This window comes from Thamnophis elegans, chromosome 16, assembly GCF_009769535.1.
Source record: "Thamnophis elegans isolate rThaEle1 chromosome 16, rThaEle1.pri, whole genome shotgun sequence".
Classification (NCBI taxonomy): Eukaryota; Metazoa; Chordata; class Lepidosauria; order Squamata; family Colubridae; genus Thamnophis; species Thamnophis elegans.
In genome coordinates this window covers 22,009,261-22,028,076 of record NC_045556.1, presented here as the reverse complement: position 1 = coordinate 22,028,076, position 18,816 = coordinate 22,009,261, and the positions used below count along the sequence as shown (strand labels likewise).

Sequence of the window (18,816 nt, the reverse complement as noted above, 5' to 3'; positions counted from 1 at the left end):
GTAACACAGTCGTTAAGTGAATCTGGCTTCCCCATTGACTGGCTAAAAAAAATACCACAAAAGGTGATCACGTGACCCTGTGACCGTCGTAAATCTGAACGGGTTGTGAAGCTCCAAATGCAAATCACGTGGCCGTGGGATGCTGCAACGGTCGTAAGTGTGAAAAATAACATATTTTACTCAACTAAGTTTCGGTGGGTGCGCAAGTTTGCTCCACGCACGTGCACAGTGGCCAAAAGTTTAGTAACTTCGGTCATTAAATGAACTGTTGTAAGTCAAAGACTATCTATATTTAGTTTATTACAGGGTGGACAAGCCAGGGATTACGTAGCTCTTGCCCCAGCAGATTGGGACCCTGGAGCCCAACCAGGAGGGCCCCCCCCAAGGGCCCAATGTGGCCCTGGGCCAGGAACTGCCCACCTCTGCAGAGAGGCAAAAGGCGTCCCGGCTGTTGAGTTAGCTTCACCCTGGCATTTTCTGCAAATGGGGGAGTTGTGCTTCCACCTGCTGCTGGTGTGGCAGTAAACTCTTCAGCAAAGAGAGCCGTATCTTGGATTGGAGGCATTTCTCAAATTTAGAAAGAGAATAGGAGGTTGACTCAGCCTTCGCTCCTTCATGTCAGCAGGGAAGCGGTATGTAAGTCTATATGCTATTGCTGTTCTTCCTTCCTTCCTTCCTTCCTTCCTTCCTCCCTCCCTCCCTCCCTCCCTCCCTCCCTCCCTCCCTCCCAATGGTTAGAATGCAGTATTGTAGGCTAACTCTGCCCACAGCCAGCAGTTTGATTTTCACCGGCTCGAGCCTTCTGTCCTTCTGAGGTTGATAAAATGAGGACCCAGATTGTGGGGCAAAAGGCTGACTCTGCAAACCGCTTAGAGAGGGCTGGAAAGTGGTATTGCCCTTTTCTCCTTCCTTCTACCCTTCCTTCCTTCCCTCCCAGCCTATGGTTATAATGCAATATTGCAGGCTAACTCTGCCCCCAACCGGTTGTATCTTAACAGAATGCACCTCCCCCCGAGGGATGTTAGGGGTGTCTTAGCCCCACAGTATTTATTTCCAGAGAGAAGGTCAAATCTGACTCCGCTCAGGTATTGCCGAAATGTTGTTCCTAATAAATGTCTGGATTTCTTTTGGAACTTGGCTCAAGGCTCATGAATTAATTAGGGCATCTTTCGGAAACCAGACAGAGAGTCAGATCTGACTTCATGTAAGTTACGGCTGAACTTTGCTCCTGTTTCCTCCCTCCCCTCAGTCTGTGTCAAGATCTGAAGTGGTCCCTCATCTCTTTGGAAGTCAAACCATTCTTGAACTTCTGCTTCCTCCTTCAATTTGTTCATCATGGTTATTGATACTGGCAGTCCTCAACTTACAACAGTGTGTTTAGTAACCGTTCGAAGTCACAAGAGCACTGGAGAAAGCGACTTACGACCATTTTTCACACTCCAACCATGGCAGCATTCCCACGGTTCCGGTATGAAAATTCAGACACTTGGCAACTGGCATGTACTTATGATGGTTGCAGTGTCCCAGGATCATGTGATCCCCTTTTGTGACCTCCTGACAAGCAAACTCAACAACCATGTTACAAAGTAAACAACCGCAGGGATTCACTTAACAGTGGCAAGAAAGATCATAACATGGGGCAAAAGTCACTTAACAACTCTCGCTTAGCAACAGAAATTGTGGCCGTAAGTTGAGGACTACCTGTATAGAAGGACCAAAAGGATGGGGATTCTTGAAATGTTTCTGGATTGTGTGCTAGGTCATCTGAGGAGGGAGTCTGAGTCAGGGGGTGTCAAACTCAAGACCTGGATCCAGCCCCTGGGGTCCTTAGATCTGGCCCATGGGGCCACCCTGGAAACAGCAAAGAACCGGTCCACAGTGCTTCTGCCAGTGAAAACGGGGTCCCAAGTTCCATTTTTGACTGACACGGCCTCCTGCAACCCTCAGCCAGTGAAAACGGGGCTCGGGAACCCATTTTCACTGGCAGAGCACTTGGGCCACTACAGGCACCCTGACAGTGAAATTGAGCTGGCCATGCCCATCCTGGCCCCGTCCCCCCACCCAACCCACATGCGGCGCTCCTGAGCTCCTTTTTTACTGGCTGGGGATTGCAGGAGGTCGTGGCAGCCAAAAACAGAGCTTGAGAGCTCGTTTTCGCTGGCAGAGCACTCAGGTCCCCACAGGAGCCCCAACACAAGTGACATTGAGCTGGCCACACCCACCTGAGGTCAAACACAACCCTGATGCGGCACTCAATGAAATTGAGTTTGACCCCCCCCCTGCTCTGAGTCGTGTGGATGCTCTTTCCAAAGATGCTTTTGATGGCCCCCGAAAACCATGTCTCTTTGTCCTTCTTTCCACAGAGCCCACGGTCAGCGTGGTTCACGAGATCCGTCTCCGCAATGCTGGTTACATCCAAAATCCATATGATCTTCCCAGAAACAGCCACATCCCCAGCCATTACGACATTGTCCCGCTAAGACACAGCCCAACTCATGGGACACTCTGGGACAAGCCATCTTAAAGGGCCAGCCCACCCGGACATCCCAACACACACACACACACCACAACCATGTGCCATGGGAGCATTGTTCTCGGACACAACAAAGATGACAATCTTTTTTTTCCCCGTTTATCCTGCTGTATATGGGAGGGAAGGAAGACCACCCAAAGACAATTGTTGGGGCCCACTTGCTTCTGCATGAAAACTCTTTATTATTTGACAAAAATAATTTTATACACGTTGCAGGAAAAAAACAACAACCAAGAAAGCTCCTTTTGTGTTCAACAGCAGAATGAAGACATTGGAAAGCCATCGATTTCCAAGGTCAACCCTGGACCATGTGGGATTTGGTGTTGTTGTTTTTTTGGTTTTGTTTTGTTTTTGCTTTAAAAAAATGGAGGGGGAGGGAGGGGAGGAAATATCCCTTGCTGCAAGTTCTTATAGCTGTATCTGTACTATATTATCATCTGCTTCAAGAATTCTTTTCTAAAAAAAAAAAAATAAGAGAGAATGAAACATGACCTTCAGATAGATTTTGGGATACGTTATGAAGCCTCCTGTGTAGTCCAGAAAGTACTTCTTCAAGGAACTCAGAGATACAGTAAGATGCTTTAGAAAAATCACTGCTGCCATAACTTGATAGTCTTTCATTCTACATGAAGAATCCAGGTTTTTTTAATGTCTGCAGAACTTCAGAAATTCTTCTTGTTCTGCAGAGTTTATGGAAGGTTACATTCATGAGCACTTACTCTACTGAGTGTGACTTCTTCTGCTCCTTTGCCCACCCCATGCATCCATCATTCCATTTTTAGGAGCTGGTCTCCATCCATCTTCACGAGATGGAATTGAACGACGCTTAATCTGCAACCGAATCCATGCTCGTCTCTTCTCTGGTGGCACTGGCACTGAAGATGGGGACAATCTCGAGATGCTTCTTCTCTCTGGCAGTGGAATGAATATGAGATGGGCTGGACAAAGCTAAAGCACAGGAGTCAGAGTGCAGCCAGGCACTCCTACTTACACTATTGGGTCCTTCTGCTGACAAAGATGGCATGCTTGTGATGCACCAAGGATTAAGTACATAAAGGATACTCATCAACGGCCTTATCCAAACAAACATGACAGTTGTCTAAACCTGAACTGGGTGCTAGTTGTATCCTTCGTCAACATGGTTTACTTCTGTAGAGGTGGACTACAAGAACTTTCCTGGATCTTGGTGTCCTCCAGATGTGTAGACTTCCGTTCCCAGAACTCTCAGCAATAGTCATTGGCCAAAGAATTACAGAGAGTCAATCCCTACATAAGAAAAGCTACCAAGAGAAAGCAGTATTTCATCATCCTTTCGCAGTCAGGATGACTAATGTCCGTGCTAAGTGGAAGTGATGGAACCTGAAATTTTACACACCTGGAAAACCCAGACGAGGAATGTTTACAGATCGACCAGTTCAGGGCTTCAAGCAGAGATCCTTCCTAACCTCTCCTGGAGACACCAAGTGTAGAACTTGAGAACCTGTGCATGCCAAGCAGATTTCAGCCATGGAGCTAAGCCTTTCCCTCAAATCATTCCTTTAGAACAAGATCAACTGCACACCATTTCAAGAAGATTGTTTCTGTATCATAGGTACCTTCTCTCTGTAATCGGGTATACGCTCATGTAGATGATCTTGGATATGATCTAATGTTGATATTGTATAATCTTTTCATCCAACAAATGTTAATGTAGTGAAAAGGATGCATTTCACCAAGAAATGTCCACATACCGTTCAGGCACAATTGAGTGGAATTTGTAAGAGAAAGGGAAATGAAAAAGAATGGCTTACTCAAAAATGATAAAAGGTAGCAGCCCCGCTGTTCAGAAGCCTTAGCATCTGATCAGGATTCATTCAGGTGGATAGGTTGGAAATGTTATTTAAGCAGAGATAAATTGGATAACAGAGCGCAGCTACTGAACGTATTATCAGGATCGCAAAGGAGGACTCAATGAACCTTTTCGGGTGGGAGGTACCTAATAATATGCGCTGGGAAACAAAATATCGCTTACTGGATCTTCTCCATTCTTGTCTGAAATCTCATGTAGGGTATAGGGATCTTGCTAGATTTGGTGACTGTATAAAATATAGAAGACAAGAGTTCAAGGGGTCAGTGGATCTGTTGCAGACCCCAGATGGATAATCCATTGTGTATATATACACTAGTGGCAAGGTAACAGTTGGGAATGGCCACAAACTGAGTATTTGTCAGCCAGATTTGCTGCCGACAGCATAGACTAGGCTGTTATCTCCAGATGTGGGATTAACAACCCCTTAGATTTGGGTATACCCCTGGGTTGGCTGAGCATTGAACATTCTTGCCTTGATGACCCAGAGATCTCTGGTCCATTTGAAAGTGGCTTCTGCAGCTCCTGAAAAAGTTAGGGGTCAGAATTGTGGAGTAGGAAGAGACCACAAGGAACGTGTAGGCCAACCTTGTTCCCTATTTTTATGGAAACAGCTGCTGTGAACACACTGCTAAGCCAGTTCATTCAACGAGGCACAGATGCCAGTTGTCAACAGTATCCACTTGTGGGGGATTTAAGAGGGCCCCGTTTGCCGACAAGAGATGCTCTCACAGTAGCTGGAAGAGCTGGGGAGGCTGTAAGGCTTTTGAGGGGAAGAATAGGGTAACATTTCTCATCCAACAGATGCAGAGACGAAGGACTCACCTTCCCCCACTCCATCTGGAGAACCAAGAGTCATCTCCTCAGAGCATTGGAGTTCTGCTGTGGTTAGGAACAGATATTAGAATATTGTAGGAGAGCCAGGTTAAGTTGATGGTAGCAAAACAATCAAGAGGAATCCGGCTCGCCAATTTTATTCCAAAGCATAAGCTTTGAGTTTCAGCCAAATTAGGCTTGCTAGTCATGTTAGGGTAACTGTATTGATAGGACAGGTAGGGAATTGAGTAGCTAAGAGCAGAAAACACTTTCCACAGATGACTCGCTTTGGACTGATAGTAGAAGAGTTTTAATCCAAAGCATCTTCAGAACATGCGTGTTATCTCCACTAGGTAGACCAGACCAGGAAACCCACTCTGCGGGAAGGCTAAAAATAATTTTTATTGAGGTTGGCTTTAAGAACAGAAATTCGCAAGTCTGACTGTGCGGCGCCTTCTCCTCCTTACAAATGCAGTGAATTAGGGAGGTGTCTTCTTAAGCTGTTTCCAAACATTATCTTGTTCTGGACTTTTAAAAAGCGATTCATCCCCTTTTGGCCTATGCAACAATTCCTGAGTGTGTCTATCAAGCTCTTTCCGTCTACCGTGGCAGAAGGCAGGATGGGAAACGGAGTAGTTTAGTCCCTGGATGAAAGCCAAGGGAAGGACTTTTGGGGGAGGGGGGGATTGGTGGGAAAGGAAAATCTAATTCCAAAGCAAAAACAGAGGGTGGGTTTCTGCACTGGTCAGCGGATGGAGCGAAAATGCACCCCGGTGGGATTTTAGAATGACTTTTTTTTTCCACAGCAGAGGGGGGGAAATGTAATTATTTACACGAATGCTGCATGTGTGCATGGGGAAAAATATGACCTACTGGCAATAGCTGTTTTACTTTCCAAGAGAGCCTTATCCAAAAATATATCTAAAAAGTAGAACTTTATTTTGTAGGACCTGTAGGGATATATATTTTAAATACATGTATAGGGGAGGGGGAATAAAAGTCTTACCTCAGTAATTAGCAATCCTCCACAAAGGCTTTTTTTATTTCAATTGGGCAAATTCACAATTAAGTTGACTTGGAAATTAACATACCGACCTAAAGTCAGGAATATGGACTGCTGCACTTTTCAAAGAAGACATACCTGCTAAGATACAAGAATGCCCAGGACCAACCTGGTCCTGACGGAGGTATGGATGCAAAATATGGGTAATCTCTATAAGCTTATCCGGTTCGTAAATGTATGCAAAGTTTTCAGGTGAACGTTTTCTCCAGCAGGAGAAATGACGGCTGCAGATCCAGGGAATGTATTAATGCTGCATTCGAGACTGCTGTACTATGTAACGGAGTGTCCTATGGCCAAAATAAAGGGGTAGAAAAGACATAGAGGGGGGAAAAAGGCACATTACATCCAGCAGGAGGCACTGAAAAGCAGACCCGTCCCTTTAAAGGAGAATACAAACGTTGTAATGGCAATACTTTTTTTAAAGCAAGACGTATTTGTAATATTTGTTGACCAAACAAAAGGTAAATACACCTTATTAAAAAATAAACTGAATTTCTCTCTGTTGCATTTTTCCCCCCTATGGTTATTTCTGAGCCTTGGGTACACTTATCAGTGTAAAGTGCCAATTGTTTTAAAATAAAAAAATGTGGCAACAGTCAGAATAACAAGAGTTGGAAGGGACATTGGAGAACTTCTAGTCCAACTCCCTGTTCAAGCAGCATACCCCAAACCAGACAGGTGGCTGTCCGATTCCTTAAAAACCTCCAATGACGGAGTAGCCACAACTTGGAGGCAAGCCATAATTCTTCTGTTAGGAAATTCCTCCTTAGTTCTAGGTTGCTTCTCTCCTTGATTAGTTTCCATCCATTCCTTCTCGTCTTGTCTTCTGGTGCTTTGGAAGTTTCTTCCCCTCTTGTGACAGCCCCTCAAATATTGGAAGATTGCTATCACATCACCTCTAGCCCTTTTCTTTAAACTAGACATGCCCAATTCCTACAACCCTCGAGCCCCCTAATGGTTTAAGTTGCTCTTCTCTGCACTCCTTCCAGCGTCTCTACATCTTTTTTATAATATGGTGACCAAAACTCAACACAGTATTCAAAGTGTGGTCTTACCAAGGCCTTAAAAAGCGGTACTAGCACTTCATATGATCTTGGGTCTGTCCCTCTGTTAATGCAACCTAGGATTGCATTGGCTTTTTTGGCTGCCACTGCACCCTGCTGGCTCATATTTGATTGTCTACTAGAACAGTGGTCTCCAACCTTAGCAACTTTAAGCTTTGCTGGCTGAGGAACTCTGGGAGTTGAAGTCCACAGGTCTTAAAGTTGCTAAGGTTGGAGACCACTGTACTAGAACACCAAGATTCCTCTCGCAGTGACTGCTGTCGAGTCAGTACTTGCTCATTTAGTTTTTCTTACCTTATTTTTCTCTACACTAAATTCCATCGGTTGGGATCTCAATACCAAGTGTTCTGTAGTCCAGAATGACTTATTCCCGAATGGACACAACCAGTGTTTTGTCTAACTTTATTCTGTAGCACTGATAGTGGTTGCCAGGTCTTGCTTCTGGAAAAATCGGAAGGCCAAAAAAAGGAGTTTGTGACCATGTTATTTTTGGGCCTCCAAACCCCCCCCCCCCAATCTGCTTTTAATCCTCTGGGCATGCTATAAGATAAAGAAAGTGGCTGATGGTGTTTTCCTGCTCATCCAGAATGCTTCGTCCATCAGAAGCATCCAGTAAAAAAGGGAAAAAAGTTTATTTGGAGACCGGGGAGAATAGCTCAGGGTTACAATTCTTACACTTTCTTTTCCCACAATGGCGAAACACCCAAAGTTTAAAGCTCTGCAAAGAAAAAGCAATAAACTCTGCAAAGTGGAACCGCAAATGAGTCAGATTTGCATGTCAGGTCAACCCGCGTAATTTATTCACACGTTAATTCCAATCACCTTCCCGCAGCTCAAGGACACTCTCCCCTTTTTAAAAAAAAGTATCAAAGGCCCACCAGAGCCTACATTCCAAAGAAGTTCACTCCACCACCTCTGAACAATCCCCTGTGATTCTTTATTAGAATTCCAAAAATGAATAATTTTAAATCAATCTTAAAAAATACTCAAGGTACAGAATGTGCATAACAGTACAAAGCAATTTACAAAAAAAAAAGTGGGGAATGGAAGGGAAAGGACAAAAAAAAAGTGCAGAGAAATAACACCCTCGAGGAGGGAAAAAACAAAGGATGATCGGACTACAGCAATGCCCTCGGTGCCCCTTACACGTCATGAGCACTGCAAGACTGGCAGACAAGCTGAGCGGAGTAGCTTTCAACGCAGCAGGAAGAACATATCTGCGAGAAACATCCATCCTTCCTTCCTTCCTTCCTTTCCTTCCTTCCCCCTATAAACCAGGGACTCTTCCTCTTCAGCTGGGCTTCCCAAAGACTGCACAATTCTGTATGTGCTGGTGTGCCCACCCCACCCCTCTTGTGAACAGTGCTGCAGACGAGCAGGCGGTGTGGGCTGCAAACCGAAACAGTGCCGAGGGGAATGAGATGAAGGAATGTCCTCTAGAAACCCAGAAGGGCTCAACCACTTGAGGAAGGCCTCTGGGGCTTTTTAGTGTGCAACTGGAGAGGTCTGAGGGCTTCCAGGCCAGGAACTGGGAGCCCCAAAGAAACTAAACCAGCTCAAATCAAGTCTTGGGTGGGCAGTGGAGGGGTTGGAGGTGGGGGATGCACCAGTGCCAATTTTGCTGACAATTCTCATTAAAAAGTCTGGGTTTCTTAGGAGTTGCAACACCCATCTCCAAGCCTTCCCAATCACCTGTACATGTGCAACGTGCAAAATGATCCCCCCTCCCCCCAGGCCCATACCAGAGCATGCGACACACTAAATGCCGCAAGACCGAGCCGCAGGGACTAGCAAGAACAAGTTGGCGTTTGCCTCGTTGAGTAACTTACATGGCATCCAACATCCGGCCACAGACATTGGGGCTGAGCCAGGTAAACTGCAATAATTTAATTCGCACAGTGGCGCTGTCACCCAGCTGGTTCATCCTCTCCTTGCTTGCAAGGGGAGGCCTCATCCGTCTGCTCAGGCTGAATTAAAAACCCGTCAAAAGGCTATATGTGCGTGTGGCCTCAACAAAGCCAATTCCAAAGGTGAGACCACAGGCCAAGCTGCCCAGGGAGGGACCAGAGGCCACGCTCATGATGCTAATCTATTAGGCCCAGATGTTCTCAGAGGTTATCCCCGACTTGAGTCTTCCAAACAGGTTCACAGCTCTGGTTAGAAAGAAAGTCAACAAGCCAACAAAGAGTTTGCATTTGACCCAGAGGGGAAACTGCCCATTCAACCTGGCTTTCTCCAGACCATTTTGCTACACCTCCCATTATCTCGGACCAACGGTGGGGCTGAAAGAGATGATGGGAGCTGTAGTCTGCAGGGCACTGGGATGCGAAAGGCCGAGAGACGGCACCTGGCACAGAGGCCAGAGTGGACAAGGGAGTTATCAAATCATGCCGTGGTGTTGACAGGAGTGTCCGAATGGGGAAGGCTGGACAGAGCCCATCTCCGCTCCTTCCCGAGGTGAGCCCGGCAGGAGACCCACTGTGACCGTTAACCCCGTTTGCCTTGCAGGACACTAGCATTCTGATGATGCTGCAGCCTAGTGTGGAAAAAGAAATGAGTCACAGAACTGAGGTTGAGGACAAGGAGGAACGGTGACGAAATGAGGAAACGGAGAGAGGAGGATGGAAATAAAGGCAAAATGTAATGGAAAGAAAAAGGGGGAGAGAGTGGAGAACCAAAGAAGGAGAAAAAGGAATGTCAGCTCCGGCTCTACTTCCATTCAGATCTGGGGGAAAAGACGCGGCTTTCCAGGTGTTGAGCGTGTTATATATTCTGACAACACTGCATCTTTGGTTTGTTTTCCGTGGTTGGAGGGACGTGGATGGGGACCACGTTGTTGCTGGGAGACATGTCGTTCTCGCGTCTGTCTGACATCTGTTTCTGCGACACAATGCGATAAATCTCTGAAAGAGAGAAGTGGTTGGTGACCAGGGAGGAAGATCTGGAGCTTCTTCACCCTCCTCCTTTCTTGCAGCAGCAATAAAGCCCCACTTACAGGTGAAATGGGACAACTCACTCCACGGGACAATCCAACAAGTCAAGTTAATCATCTAAAATAATTTTTGTCATTCGTATTTTATTTTGCCCCTCCTTTGGCATCCTTTCTTTAATGACTATTTACTTGATATTATTTTAACTCTTGTCCTGCAGTGAGTTGGCCATGGCAAATTGGCTAAGGTGAGTTGTAGGTATCGAGTTGTCCTAGACCAGGGGTCTCCAATCTTGGCAACTTTAAGACTTGTGGACTTCAACTCCCAGAGCAAAGCTGGCTGAGGAACTCTGGAAGTTGAAGTCCACAAGTTTTAAAGTTGCTAAGGTTGGAAAGCCCTGTCCTAGACCCCTCAAGAACCTCCTAAGCTCCCCAGCCTCTCTTGCTAGGTAAATAGCACTTACAGTAGCACTTAGGCTTATATACCACTTCACAGTGCTTTACAGCCCTCCCTAAGCGGTTTGCAGAGTCAGCCTCTTGCCTCCAACAATCTGGGTCCTCATTTTACCCACCTCGGAAGGATGGGAGACTCAGTCAACTTGGAGCCTGGTGAGATTCGAACTGCCAAATCGCAGGCAACAAGCAGTCAGCAGAAGTAGCCTGCAGTACTGCACTCTAACCACCACGGCTTGTTTAGTGACTGTTGAAAGTTACAATGGCACTAAAAATAACTGACTTATAATCGTTGCAGCATTAAATCATCCCCTCATTAAAATTGGGGTGCTTGCAACTGACCTGCATTTATGGCAGTTGCAACCTTCCCATAATCACTCTCTTCCACTTTTCAAGCTAGCTTCTGGCAAGCAAAGCCAATGGCAGAACCTGAGTCTGCTCAATGACCTCATGACTCGCTTAACCACCACACAATTCACTGCAGTGATTTGTTTAACAAATTGGGCACAAGTCCCTTAACAACCACTCTGCTTTGCGATGGAAATTGACTGCTCACAATTGTAGTCATAAGTTAAGGACTATCTATATACGTGTCCTCGTCTGGAGAATTTGAGGTCATCAGGAGTGTCTGATAGTTTTTTTTAAAAAAAATGAGAATGTTGGGTCGTTATCCCTCTTGCAAATCTTATTTCCTCCAGCTAGGCTAGTTTGGGAGCAGATTTTTGTGAGGCACATAGAAAAATCAGCCAATCAATAGAGCATCAAATCCATCTCCCCCCCCCCCCTGGTTGTTAGTTTAAGTCTGCTTTCCCCAACCTGGTGGCCCCTCTTAGATGGGTTTGTTTTTGTTTTGTTTTGCCTTTATTTGTATGCCGCTCTTTTCCCTGAGGGGACTCAGGGCGGCTCACAATTCAAAAAGGGAGGGGGAAAGACAAACAATAGACAATACAGCATGTTAAAAAAAACAGAAAACACAACAATCGCACAATTCGAGTGGGGCTAGAATCTCAACCCCAGGCCAGCTGGGACAGCCAGGTCTTTACAGCGGCCCGGAAGGACTGGAGGGTGGTGAGGGTCCGAATTTCTACGGGGAGTTCGTTCCAAAGGGACGGAGCAGCCACCGAGAAGGCTCTCCTCCGGGTAGTTGCCAGTTTGCACTGGCTAGAAGATGGAATTCAGAGGAGGCCTAATCGATGCGATCGAATCGGTCTAGTGGAGGTAATTGGCAGTAGGCGGTCTCTCAAGTTCAACACCAACCCTTGAGTCGCTGGACTGAGTTGAACAATCCGTCGTTTGGGTTTTAAGGATAGGTCCATTAAGTTTATCATTTGGATAGTTAACAATATCGAGCCCGGGGATCTATTCGAACAGACAATTAAATCAATTGTTAAGAATAATGTGTTGTGCCAGCTGGAATCAGAAATACACCATTAAAAAGTTGCCAAAGCTTTGGATGTTACCGACATTCAAGGTGGACACACTTACAGCTTTGCTCCTCAAGGTTCCGACTTCCAACCCAACATGAAATGATTCTTCCCAGCGTGGAGGTCTTAGCAGCGCCACCTCCTAGGCCTGTGATGGCGAACCTATGGCAGGCATGCCGGAAGTGGCACACAGAGCCATCTCTCTGGGCACGCAAGCCGTCGCCCATTGCTCCTCCGGGTTCCGGTGCACCGGCCAGCTGGTATCCACATGTGTGGGAGTGCCAGAAACTGGAAGAGCAGCCCCCTGGTGCGCATGTGCATGCCGGGAAGAGGATCTTATGGTTTCCAGCATGTGCATGCGCACTGGCCAGCTAGGCTTTGGGGCGAGTGCGTGTCAGAAAGCGGAAGACCAGGTGGCTGGTGCATATGCGCATGCAGGAAACCGGAAGATCATCTTCCCAGCATGCACATGTGCACAGGGGTGGCTGCTCTTTTGGCTTCCAGCATGCACGCACGTGCTCCCGTTTCAGCACTCAGTGCAGAAAAGGTTAGCCAACACTGTCCTAGTTCTAGGGTCAGCAATCTGTGGCTCTGGAGCCGCATGTGGCTCTTTCATCCCTCTGCTGCGGCTTGTTGCCAGTTGGCTCCACAATTAATAGGGCTTTCGGTTAGGACAGGTAGAGGAAAAGGACGCCACACTAGGAGGAGACTCTATGGTGGGTGAGCTGGACTTCTGGTCGGCTTCAGAATTGAATGGGCTTCTGGTTTGAACCTTTGTGGCTCTCTGAATGTATAAGATTGCCGACCCCTGTTCTAGGTCAACCTAGCGAGATGCTCCAGACAAAAATACAACCAGAGGGACTCCTTCTGCTTTAAGTCCAAGATTAAGTCCAGACCATCGATCAAGAAGCAAACAATACCCCAGTCAAGAAGTTTCCAAAGAAGATGAGAATAAACGGTCCCACCAACTGCCATTGAAGCAGTAGACCCAAGAACAAGACCACTCCCATGAACAAGCACGAGCGCTAATGATGTTACCTAGTTGGGTAATGAAATGCCTGCGCAAAAATAATCAAGCTCAGAGAGCACCCGGGGCCCCTAATTCTATTTTATTCTTTGCCTTCACAGAATTAGTTCACAAGTTTGAAAGTACATTTCTCCTACCTGGCCTCTACAATCGAACAAACTAGGGAGGGAGTTTGGCATGCGCCATCTCCTCCAACCCAAGATGGCCCCACTGAAGGCCGCCTAGGTGAAATGCTCCCTGACGGTTTGCTTATTTTTTATTATTCTCTGCAGTATCTTTTCTTTTAAGTCCACTAAAAGCATCTGCACCAAGATAAATTCCTTTGTGTGTCCAATCACATTTGGCCAGTTAAGAATTCTATTAAGTATAAGTAAGAATAATCTTTGTCATTGTACTTAAATACAACGAAATTGGTTATTAGAACTATTCTAGTTCTAGTTTTATTTTTTTTCTTTACAATTTTTCTTTCTATTTCTAATTCTATGCTTTTCTACAGTATTCTCTATGCTATGCTATTCTCCTTTTTAATTATATTCTATTTCTATTTCTATTCTGTTCTCTGTTCTCCATTCTATTCTATTCTCTACTCTATTCTCTATGCTGTTATTCTCTTTAATTATATTCTATTCTATTTCTATTCTATTTTCTGTTCTCTATTCTATTCTCTATTCTATTCTCTATGCTATGCTATTCTCCTTTGTTAATTATATTCTATTTCTATTCTATTCTCTGTTCTCTATTCTATTCTCTATGCTATGCTATGCTATGCTATCGCCAGGGCTTCCCTTATCCACCCGTAACCGGTTCTTGAAGCGTGGCTCTTCCTTCTGTCTCCCAAGGTCATTTCCACATGCCATCACAGTCTAAGAGCTTCGGGCACTTGGTCTTCCTAGGCCTTTTGGAATTGTAACTGTCAGAATTTGGTGATTTACTGGCCCCAGAAAATCTGGTGGGCAGCAGTTGGAATGGGAGCTGAATCAAGAGCCGGACATTATGCTCCAATCAAGGGCGTGGAAAGTATTCTAGAAGTTTCTCTGTGAAATGTGGGGAGGATTGGCAGAAAAAGCGGCAGAATGCAGCCAGGCCAGAAATTTATGTATTATTTAGCGTATGGCATTTCACACATGGACTGGGCAACATATTAACATTTCTTACCTAAATTAGTAAAACACATGAAAACATAAATGTTAAAAAGATCTGTGTTTAAATGTCCAAGCCAGTGGTAGTCAACTTGGTCCCTACCGCCCACTAGTGGGCATTCCAGCTTTCATGGTGGGCGGTAGGGGTTTGCTGTAGCTCTGCTTTATAAATTTTATAAAGTTACTTTCCTACTTTATAAATCACCATTACTGTGGAACCGGTGGGCAGTTAGAAAATTTTACTACTAACAGAGATACAAAAGTGGGCGGTAGGTATAAAAATGTTGACTACCCTTGGGTTAGGCCATCTAACCATTGAAGCGCAGCATCGTTTATATTTAAAAAAAATCAGATACTAAACCTGTATATGCCCTCAGCTTATACAGGTAGTCCTCATATTATGACCACAATCAAGCCCAACATTTATGTTGCTAAGTGAGAAATTTCTTAAATCAGTTTTGTGCCTTATTTGTTAAATGAATGACTGCCGTTGTTAAGTTAGTAACAGCGGTTGTTAAATGAACCTGGCTTCCCTATTGATTGTGGGGGTCAGAAGATCGCAAAAGGGGATCCTGTGACCCCAGGACACTGCGACCGTCATAAATGTGAGCCAGTTGCCAAGCCTCTGATCACGCAACCATGAGAATGCTGCGGTGGTCATAATGTGGAAAAGGGTCATAAGTCCCTCTTCTCAGGGCCGTGGTAACTTTGAACTGCTGCAAGTGGGAGACTACCTGTGCCAGGTAGGCCAGCAGTGATTTCATACCTATAATTAACTTTTAAATAATCCCATCGTCTTGACTATTCTGGTAATCTTCCCTCCCCTTGACAATTGCAATTTGACGGTAAACCTCTACCGGTACTTTGCAGGAGGAACTCCCAGGATTTCCGTGGGGCCCTGGAACCACATCCTGTCCACGTGCCAGCCTGAAGACCTCGAATCAGCTCATGGGATTGGCATGCCTGGAATTTTAAGAGCTGTAAACCCCACGCATCTTGGCTGTGAATGCTGGCCTGGACTGAGTCAATTTCTTGGCATGTCTGTAAGCCCTTCCTTGCTGAGCCCTGGCTTCTATTGACCCAATGCCTTGGCAGGGAGCCCTTCCTACTTATGGGGATTAAAACCTGTCCTGGGATGACTGGTTTCCACCTGAACTGAAAGGCACTCCAAGCACCATTTCCAAATTCCAGAGGACCACGTCCTTATCTTCTCTTAAGCCGTTGTTTGATCAAGCAGAGATCCAGGGGCTCTCCCTACCTCTCCTGACACACAGCTTTGCAAAGGCTACCTTTGAGACTTGCTATAATCCCCAAGTGGTTAATTAGGATATCTGGCTTCTGGGATTTTTCAGGACGTGCACTCCTGAAAGAAATCAATCCTGTTGTTTCCTTTCAATTGGGCAGGGTGGGGGGAAGGAAAATGAGGCTCCAACAGGATACAAGCCGCCTTCTGCTTTCTCAGCCGGAAGGAAGGGGAACTTTTATCCTGAATTCAGAAGAGCGCTTTTCCCTAACCCCAGGCTCTGTTTGCATGAAACAGAAAACGGGGTTTGTTCCAAACTGCACGTTCCTGATACAGGTAGCCCTCGACGTACAACAGCTCGTTTAGTGACCATTTGAAGTTACGGCGGCACTGGAAAAAGTGACCGATGACCATTTTTCACGCTGTTGCTGCACCCCTGTATTCACGTGATCAGTTTTAGACCCTGGGCAAGTAACTCGTATTTATGATGGCCGCAGTGTCCCGGGGTCATGTGATCTGTGACCTTCTGACAAGCAAAGGCAATGGGGAAGCCAGATTCACTTAACAACCGTTGTTACTAATTTGAGAGGTGCCGTGATTCTCTTCACAAATGTGGCAAGGAAAGTCCTAAAAATGGGTGAAAATTCACTTAATGATGATTATATTTCGCAACAGAAATTTGGGGATCAATGATGGCCGTTAAGCCTTCTTCCAAAATGCTTCGGATGGGCGACAGTTCAGCAGAAACAAAATCCAGAATACGTCTGTCCTCCCAGTTGCCAATATCTGGAGGGATCACAGAGTGACGTGATGGGACAAGGAGGGCCAGACTGGGCCACCCCCCTGCCTGCTCCCCCTCCTCTGCACGGCTAAGGGATGACAATCCCCCTGGCCCCAAAGGATTGTGCCCAGGGTCACAGGGGAGCCTCCCCTCCCTGTTTTTCCCCCCTTTTTCCTTCCTTCCACTGCTGTTCAGAATCACCACATTTGTCCCTGCGTGTCTCAGTTCAGGCCCATCTTCTCCCACAGCGGTGGTGGGGCATATCTGGGAGTGCGGGGGGAGAGAATTGAGTCTGCCTATCAAGATGTGGTAGACCGGTTGATTTCGTGGTGTGGAGACAGTAACTTGGTCCTTAACACCAATAAAACCAAGAAGCTTATAGTGGACTTGCTCATCAAGGGAGACCGAGTGGAGCAAGTGGCCAGTTTTAAGTTTCTGGGTGTTAGCATAAAAGAGGACCTGATGTGGGGCATCTCACATTGCAGCCCTGGTCAAAAGGGCCCAGCAGAAATTAGACTACCTGAGACTTCTTGGGAAACAACTGAATGGAAAACTGCTGGTGACCTTCTACCGCTGCACCATAGAGAGTATTTCAACTTACTGCACCTGTGTCTGGTTTGCCAATTGCACAGTGGCATATAGGACAGCACTCCAGAGGGTCAACTTCATTCCCCAGAGGATTATGGGTTGCCCTCTCCCCTCTTTGGAAGAGCTTTATACCTCCCACTGCCTTAAGAAAGTTCAAAACATTCTTAAAGATCCATTTCATCTTTTTTTTTTGAACTATTACCACCTGGCAGACGGTACAGGACAATAAAACAAGGACAAATAGGCTAAAAACAGCTTCTATCCCAGGGCAGTAACCATATTGAATTCTGCTGTATAGTGTAATATTAATGCTGTATCAGGAGTTTCAATTTAATTATATAGCCTGTGAAAGATTTTTATTTTTATAGTTATAATGTATACTGAAGATGGCATTTAATTTCATTGTATGAGGTGCAATGACAATAAAGTAAAATAAGCTAAAACTAAACCCAAAGCAGCTGCTCCGCTATTGTTTTTTATTTAGAGAATTTATATGGCCACCCACTCACTCTCAGTTATTCTGAGGACTTACAAAAAAAATTAAAAATTAACCACTTGTTAGAATGGGTGTAGGTGGAATATTCAAGACTGGTGAATGGCGTGTCTTCAACCAGCCTGGCATTCAAGAGGCTAAGGCTAACTATATTTTCTAAGCTGGGCAGTCATAGAAATAAATGCAGCCTTGCCCTGCTTTTGAGGGAAGGGATAAGAGACAGACGCATCCAGATGTGCCTTGGTTCTTGGAGCAAGCCAAGGCCATGAGACAGCTGGGGAAAGGAAGAAAGGAAGAAGAGAAGTTTATCAACCAAATATTCAACCCGGAATTGGATGCGCCATTAAGATTTAAATCTTGCAAAACTGAGATTTTTATTTTGCGCATCTCTTTTCCACTTGTTGCATTTTTCCTTCTTTTTGTCCTCTTTTCCTAGAGCAGGGCAATACCTTTTTAAAACAAAGACTGAGATATGCACTTTAGTGTCTTTTCTGCAGATCATTTACGGACGACATTAACTGCTCAAAAACCAAATGCCCCAACAGTTCCAAAGAATTTCAAAAGAAAAGGAAGTCACTTTTACCACACTGCACGTAGGAAGAGCAAAAGCCAGTGGCACTTTCCGGCATAAGCCAGCTGTGCATGCAAAGGACTTTAACTATCACTTCCACACCCATATTTCCTGGGAAACAAATTCAACTTGCTGTTCTGACCTATAGTAGGCTTCCTGAGAGCACGAAGCAAACTCCTGATCCCGACAAAAAACCCTTTTATTAATTGACTGTGAATTCTGCTCATTCACATCCAGCAAAGTCTTTCAAGGGAGGATTCACAGTCACAGACCTTATCTGGCTTGGAGAGCTGCCAGGCCAATCTCTGCAGAACTTGGCAAGGAGTCTTGGAGAGTCGCAAACTAATTGTCTCCTGCAAACTCCATTCCCCTTTTATTTCCTCTGGGAGGGGCCATTCATCGTTCACCTGTGGCCTCACTCCCAAGTCGACCCCTGTTCTTTAGCTGTTCCCTTCGTCTGGCAACTCTGTGCATGCGCACACTAGGAACAAGCTCCAGCTGTTCTTCTGCCTCACTGATGTCTGACTCTGAAGGCAGCTGATAACTGGCATATAGCCCTGGCCCACTCTCTGCCTCCGACACAGAGCCCTTATCAGAGCCTTCCCCAGACTCCAGGAGTGGCCCATCTTCCTCCCCAACCTCCTCACTGTCCAAATCTGCTGCCAGTTCTGCTGGCAGGCCACAATACCTGCAAAACTCTCAAAACTTCCTCAACCTACCAAGACATCAGGAGTGAAAGCTAGTCTCTCTGCTTGTTTTTGGTGTGCATCTGATGGAACTGATGAACCTTCTTCCTCACTGCTGATACGGACAACCAGGTATATTAAGCAATGGCAATTTTTAAAA

General features: G+C 45.7%; 2 protein-coding genes across 2 annotated transcripts in view; one reads left to right on the top strand and one right to left on the bottom strand.

Annotated features, from left to right (window-relative positions):
• The window catches only part of MEGF11 (multiple EGF like domains 11), a 471,865-nt gene extending 466,969 nt beyond the window's left edge, over positions 1-4,896 (top strand). Inside the window, 1 exon segment of the mRNA XM_032233167.1 lies at positions 2,364-4,896. Within this exon segment, the coding sequence (XP_032089058.1) occupies positions 2,364-2,524 (161 nt within the window). The 3' untranslated portion in view covers positions 2,525-4,896.
• A 3,204-nt stretch (positions 4,897-8,100) lies between these two features.
• Positions 8,101-18,816, bottom strand: part of RAB11A (RAB11A, member RAS oncogene family) — a 37,186-nt gene continuing 26,470 nt past the window's right edge. The window contains exon 5 of the mRNA XM_032232764.1: positions 8,101-10,225. Coding sequence (XP_032088655.1) covers positions 10,086-10,225 — 140 coding nt within the window. The 3' untranslated portion in view covers positions 8,101-10,085. The remainder of the gene's footprint in view (positions 10,226-18,816) is intronic.